The 7,540-nt window shown below is 38.1% G+C and overlaps 1 protein-coding gene across 1 annotated transcript; it reads left to right on the top strand.

Moving 5' to 3' along the window:
- The first annotated feature begins 6,157 nt into the window (after positions 1–6,157).
- LOC103732083 (olfactory receptor 51G2-like) lies at positions 6,158–7,111 on the top strand. Its single transcript, XM_008830605.1, has one exon. It carries the CDS (start codon positions 6,158–6,160, stop codon positions 7,109–7,111), a length of 954 nt encoding a protein of 317 aa, XP_008828827.1.
- The last annotated feature ends 429 nt before the right edge of the window (positions 7,112–7,540 follow it).

Raw genomic sequence — 7,540 nt, 5'->3', positions numbered from 1 at the left:
AAACTCCTTCTATGAAACAAATATTACTATAATACCAAAACCATGTACAGACAGAGCAAAAAAGAAAACTATAGGACCATATCCCTAATGAAAATGCATGCAAAAATTCTCAACAAAATACTCACAAACTGCATGCAGACACACATCGAAAAGATCATCCACCTTGATCAAGTCAGCTTTATTCTAGAGATGCAGAGATGTTTTAATATGGTAAGTCAATAACTGCAATAAATCATGTAAATGTTCTTAAAGACAAAAATCATATGGTCATCTCAATAGACATAGAAAAGTCCTTTGACAAAATTAAAAATGTATTCATGTTAAAAATCCTAGAGGGAACTGGACTGGAAGGAACATACCTTAATACAACTAAAGGTATATACAACAAACCCACAGACAATATCAATCTAAATGGATTAAAACTGGAAGCATTCCCATTGAAAACAGGAACCAAACAAGGCTTCCTCATGCAACAGATGGTGATTAACAGAAAGCCACAACTGGCCAACATGTAGAGAATAAGAGACTATAGAGTGCATGTCACTGGATAGGACCCACTCAGGGCTCAAGGACCATTGGGAAAGATTTGTCAGAATGACTATATGAACCAGGAATGGTAGATGACCCCAAGCAAAGAGAGTTTTCCAAGTGACTGAGAACCTGCTCACATGGACTTACAGCAATGGTGACAGCATGCAGAAGACTCATGCAAACTCAAACAAGACAAAAACCCAGCATAAAAATGAAGAAATGGGTAATAAGCTGAGGAACTGTTAGCAAATGATCATTGCTGTGTGAGGGAGAATTGATCTTTTTTAACAGAGTGATGGTAGAGAGTTTGAACAGTTTCCAGTGGATGAATTCACACCAAGAGACATCTGGGGACACAAACTTGCCTAGGTAGGCCATCATACATACAATAAAATATATGAAATCTGGTGGGAAGACTATGGGGGGTCCAGTAAGGGGAGAAAGAATTCCGAATATGATTAAGATTTATTGTATGAAATGCACAAAAATTCAATAAAAAAAAAACAGAAGAAAGAGCAAAAGAAACTTTGCGTATGTGTACATGTGCACAGGTGCAATTACCACATTATGTTTGGAATATTTGTTTCAGATTTTATAATAAATGCATGGGGGTTTAATGTTCTTCCATGCTTGTGTTCTGTGTGATACCTTTCCGTGTTTTTGTAATACACTTTATTCTTTCTTAAATAATATTTGATTCTATACACCCTGAAAAGGCATTTGTGAAATTTGTTTTTCCTCAATTAAATATTTCAAATAACTAATTAAAATAGTATTTCAGCCTATTTATTTCTTTTCAAAATACTTTTAAATAAGTTTCAAGAGAAATGAAAACTCCTGAGTATCTACAGAACTCTAATTTCAGATGGAAAAATTCTAGAGCACTTTCTAAAGACTGGTCATTCTTTTTCCTTTTCTCCTTAAACTTTACTATGTGTTATGACTTTAAAATTATTTGTATGCCAATAATTTTCTGTTGACTTCTTTTTAAATGTATTTTATGTGGATGAGTGTTTTGCCTGCATGTAAGTGCACCTGGTATCATGCAATGCCTGTGGAGGCCAGAAGAGGGTGTTGAATCCTTTAGCAGAGGAGTTATGGGTAGTTGTTAGCCATAACTGCCATTGTGGGTACTGGAAAATGAACTCAGGTCCTCTGCAGGAGCAGCCAGTGCTCTTAATTGCTGAGTCAATTCTCCAGCCTTTCTGTACTCTTTTGATTTCTGATTATACCTCTTGAGTTTTTCTTGATGCTTTATGTATAAACAAAAGATTATTTGATCATCCACCTCCCCTGGCTCTAACAGTCTTTGTGCCCACTCATCTGCAATGGTTCCTGAGCCTGGGTGGGTGAGGTTTAACATAATAATCCTATCCAGGGACATGTACTTTGTAGTTTCTTATTCTCTGCACTTTGCCAAATGTGGCTTTCTGTGTTAATTGACTTCTGTTGCATGAGGAAGCTTTGCTGGTGAGAGTTGAGAGATGTTTTAATATTCTCTCTGCCCCCTGTTCCACTATGTTCTGTGAGGTAGAAAGGTGTAGAGGTTCCATTGTAGATGTGTCACACATGACTGGGCACAAACACTTATTCTCTGTGTGTGAACAGTTGTGGAACTCTGTAATAGATTCCAATTGAGGTTAAAAAAAAAAAAAAAGCTTCTCTACTACTGAGTGGTGACTTTGCATTCTTAAGAGAACTACACACCTACACACAGGAATCTAAAGTACGGTTATAAAGTCTATTTGATATCCATGAGGTTGTGATGTTGGATCCAGGCAAAATAACCTCATAATATTATTATTAAATGTTATAGATCATGAAGCTCCCCACCACTACTTCAGTAAAGAGTTTATTGGAAATGACTTGAATTGTCCTTATATTAAAGAGAATATAAGCAAAGTGATAAACGTGAATGGTAATTTACCCTTTAGGTGGAGAAATACTGATAATTTATGACTTATGAGAAAAATAAGCAAAAAGACTGTGAGAAATACTAACAATGCAGCAATTAAGAAATTTCTGGGCACCATCCCCAGAGCCCCAAATAGTAGACTTTTGATAAATCTACTCTTCATTTTTATATTTATTGGCTGAGTACTTTACAAAGGATACAAAGGTATCCTTTACTATTATTCTTTGGGAGAACGTATTTCTTTACTAAGATTTAGTCATACGTGTTTGTATATTATTCACCCTTATACATACCACTTAGCATAAAATCCAGGGTTTCTCAGTGGCAGAATGTGAACAGTAGTATTTGAGGATGTGAGGTGGGATGTGACCACGCTGCCTGGTGACTGGTGAAAGCAGTGAGATTATGATGTGCTTTTATGTGGCTTTCATAACCTCACATTATTTACAACTGCTATCATAAACACTACATTTGAGTAATAAACCTATAATTTATAATCAATTTTAAACTCTAAAATAAATGAACAAGGGTGGGCTTTATCGTTGCTGACTATTGTTTGCAAAAATATAAAGTAAAATGTTTCTGGCTTCAGCAGGTAATAAGTTCTGTATCTGGCCATTCAAAGCAAGTACAGTTTCTTATACATAGTTTTGCATGAGTAAGCCCATTGATTTTCTTCATCAAATGGTCGTTGGGACACCTGTCAGTTGCTTCCCAACCTGAAAGCCCAGGATGATATGCCTGTTGCCTTCCCTTAAGCAGGATAATTATCTTTGACATCATTGATCATCCCCAGAGTTTTTAACCGAGAAGAAAATGGACCTGGGGAATGTATTTGTCAAGGGGGATTTGAAGGTGGAATACTTAAGTGCAGAAATGAAGTGTTGATGAAATTCCTACTGAAAAGAAACAAAGACGCTGAAGGCACAAAATGCTTTGTGTTGGCTCTACAGTCTTGGAAGAAGACACTGATGTTCGCCTGGGGACACCTACATTTCCCTGAAGAGCTGCAGGCCCTGGGGCACACTGTGCATCTTCTCTTCTCTTCTGCCTGTCTTCAGTGGATTTCTGTACCTATAAGAAGTTACTCAGATCGACAGGCAGGAAACCCGTACAATCGGTCAGGGCAGCTGTCCTCAATTAAGGACTCGGGTATGCCTAAAGGAGAGCTTTGAAGTGAGACTAGTGGGTGTGAGATTGGTACATGGATATTTACAGAATCCAGGAAGTATAAAGCAAGGAGAAAAGGCTCACTGACCGCTCCGCATGTGAAATCACAGCTCTGGAACAGATGAGACAATGGATAGCCATTCCTCCAGTCCAGCCTGATACAGTGGTGGGAGAATACTGAAGACTTATTTCCTGCTACAGAGAGTAATTCTGATGAGAATTCATGCATTGAAATCTATGTTCTCTAAAGACATTGCTATTAATATTAGGTAAAAGTTAGTGTCAAAATTGGTGAGGTGGGGGATGCTATTGATGCTTTGAATGCCTCTTCTATGCCACTCTGTCATCTCTTATGAGCACCTGAGAATTCTATGAGGAGACACAAGGCAGAAGCACAGTGATTCAAGGAAGCTCTTGAAGTTATTATTTTACAAGTGACTACTAGTTCCTGCCTAGGAGCTGCAGGTCACACTGCCTTCCTTTGGGCCAGTGTCTATGTACACTGTGCTAAAGCTCCTGGCTGTTTCATCATCGTGTTTAATAGTTTCCTTTACCTGAGATCAAAGGATCTCTCAAGTATCAGATACTGTGTCAGACATTTTATATACATTTACCCAAATATCTTTTGATTGTTTTTGCTCCTAAAAACGGAAGGGAACACTACCATACCAGAACATTTCTATTAACCTCTGTACAGCAGTACAGAATCACTTGTTATATAATTAGCATAGTCAGAGAAAACTGTGAGTTGTGATTTCTTTGATGGAGGAAAACAACTTGCTCAGCTGTTGAATTTTCATAACTTTTTAGTATACAATATTCTATGGAAAGCAACCATTATGTAATGCCTGGTGCCTAGCAGACCATACCTGTAAGTGGCATACCCCGATACACAGAGAGCTCTAAACTCTGCTGTAACTGGACAGTGCCTTCCTACTTTGATTTCATTTTCTGTTTTCTATGAAAACTTTTTCTTCTCTTCTACTACACATTACAAATTCTTTGCTTGGCACAGCTTACCAACTCCTCTACACACCTACATCTCATGTTTTTTATAACCTCGTTGGATTCATCTTGTCTACTAGTTTAGACAAATCCTGTTTTTTTAGACAAATGGCAAACGTCAACAAAATAAGTGAACTTATTCTAGATGTCTTAGCTTTATTCTTACCATATGATGATTTGTATTATCTGTGATTATTTTCTCTGTACATAATATTTACACTTATTTATCCCTTGTAATACTACTAAAAGTTAATTTCATCCACTGTTTTATTGCTACAGTATTTTCCTAAAGACTTTTTCCTGTCCTCTCTCTTGACCAGTAGACCATTCCTAATATTGATCCTTTGATACTATGGACTACAAATCTGTTCAAGCTGGCTACTTTTATTATAATTAGTACTTTATGTTCTGCAGGAGTAAATCTAAGCTCTCTAGATTTACAAGTATTTGTTTTTAGAATTTCTAGTCCACTTTTACTTAAAATTATTTTCATTTTTACTTAAACTCAATTTCACAGCCCTGTGAAGAGCCACTCTGGCCCTGCATCTTTACACACCACATCATCTTCTCTTTCTCACAGTGCTGCTTTCTGCCATTTCATTGTATGGTGCCAACCTTTGTCTAAAACTATTAAGTGAAAATTCTAGAAAAAAATAATTTGTATTAAATAACTTTTGTCAACACATTTTATAACTTTTATTTATTAGTTATTAATTTACTAGTAAGTTGAACTTATTAATTAAACTTCATCACAAATATATGTGTATAGAAGAAACAGCACATAAAATGTTGTTTACACAGTGTCTGGCTTGCCTGAGCACCTTGGAATGCACCTACTGGACATAAGACTGTGTTCCATTAGTTCCTCACATGCATGGAGCCCCATTAGTACAAGAAGCACATCACAGCCCTCTGATTTCACCTAACTCATAGCTATCATCTGAGGCCCTGTTCAAGAGTCCACTTTAAATAAATCTTTGGTATCCTAAATTAAGTTTAGTGCTTCTCTGTTTAGATCATTTTCTGGTTTTGCTTTGTTTGTTTTGTTTTGTTTTGTTTTGTTTTGTTTTGTGAGACAGGGTCTCCCTGTAGAACCAGCTGGCCTAGAACTCCCTACTTAAACCAGGCTGTCCTCAGTCTCCCAGAGATCCACCTGCCTCCACCTCCCCAGTGCTGGGATTACAGGCATATATACCCTCACACCTGGCTTTAAAATCTTGTGTTTTTGAAATCATGTTTAAAGCGTTAAATGAACATTTTATTTAACTCTCTGCCCACTAGTTTGTAAGTATTTAAAGCTTATATTACAGATGTCCTTTAATAAATTCTTAATAATATAATAGTGAAAAAAATAAATGATTCATTGGTTTAATCAATACAGGTGATAATTTAATATAATGAGCAGAGGGGTGATTAAAATACTAAGCACAAGGTAAGATATATCCAGCCTTTGCTCTTTATTACAGTGTTGACCTTTACCCTGATTTCCCATACTCTTCTCTTCCCTTGCAGACTTGGGGTGCCTCTATCAATACAATGTCTGTTGTCAATAATTCTGCACTGTACCCTCGATTCCTCCTCACTGGCTTCCCTGGCCTTGAAAGCAGATATGGCTTGATCTCCATCCCCATCTTCTTGGTTTATGCCACTTCAGTTGCAGGGAACTTTACCATCCTTTTCACTATCAGAACCGAGTCTTCCCTGCATCAGCCGATGTACTACTTTTTATCTATGCTGGCACTCACAGACCTGGGCCTCTCCACCACGACCTTACCTACCATGTTCAGTGTGCTTTGGTTCCAAGCCAGGGAGATCCCCTTCAATGCCTGTCTTGTCCAGATGTATTTCATTCATGTTTTCTCAATAATTGAGTCAGCTGTGCTCTTGGCCATGGCCTTCGACCGCCTTGTAGCTATCCGGGAACCTCTACGCTATGCAGCCATTCTAACCGACAGTGTCGTCACTGGGATTGGCTTGGCAATTGCTGGAAGGGCCTTAGTCTTGGTCTTTCCAGCTTCTTTTCTTCTGAAGAGGCTTCAGTATCATGTGATCAATATTCTCTCCTACCCCTTCTGCCTGCACCAGGACCTCATAAAGACAACAGTATCTAGCCGCTGGGTCAGTAGCATCTATGGCCTCATGGTGGTCATCTGCTCCATGGGACTGGATTCTTTGCTTCTTCTCCTGTCTTATCTCCTCATTCTGGGCACGGTGTTGAGCATAGCCTCCAAGGCAGAGAGAGTGAAGGCCCTCAACACCTGCATTTCCCATATCTGTGCTGTTCTGACTTTTTATACACCAATGATTGGACTATCCATGATCCGTCGATATGGACAGAATGCTTCCCCAGTTGTCCATGTGCTTATGGCCAATGTATACCTTCTGGTTCCCCCGCTCATGAACCCCATTGTCTACAGTGTGAAGACCAAGCAGATTCGTCACAGGATCCTGAAGAGATTCAAGAAACAAAGTTTAAATGAAGGGGATTAGAGAACACGTTTTTTTCTTTCAGCATTCTATAATGTACGATACTATTTCTTATTACTATAGATGTTTGGATGTGAGTGTGGCTACTGATGTTTTGCCCTTAATATAGTGTTTCTGAGCTTCAATGATACAAAATCCTCATCTTTTCAATATGTGAATAAAAAACATGTTAAATTTTTTAAAATCATGTGTATGAGTGAAAGCCTGTATATATGTAAGCATATTCATGTCATACAGTGTCCGTGGAAGTCAGGAGAGGATGTCAGATCCCCTGGAAATGGAGTTACAGATGTACAGTTGTTTTTTAGGTGCCCTGTGGGTGCTGGAAGACAAGATTCTCTGGAAGAGCAGCCACTTGTTTTAACCATTGAGCCACCATTTTTCTGGAATCTTCAATTTCTGAAATCTGCAATTCAGATTTCCACATGATTC

This window comes from Nannospalax galili, unplaced genomic scaffold (assembly GCF_000622305.1).
Source record: "Nannospalax galili isolate Female #2095 unplaced genomic scaffold, S.galili_v1.0 scaffold635, whole genome shotgun sequence".
NCBI classification, from domain to species: Eukaryota; Metazoa; Chordata; class Mammalia; order Rodentia; family Spalacidae; genus Nannospalax; species Nannospalax galili.
This window is presented reverse-complemented; position numbering and strand designations above follow the sequence as displayed.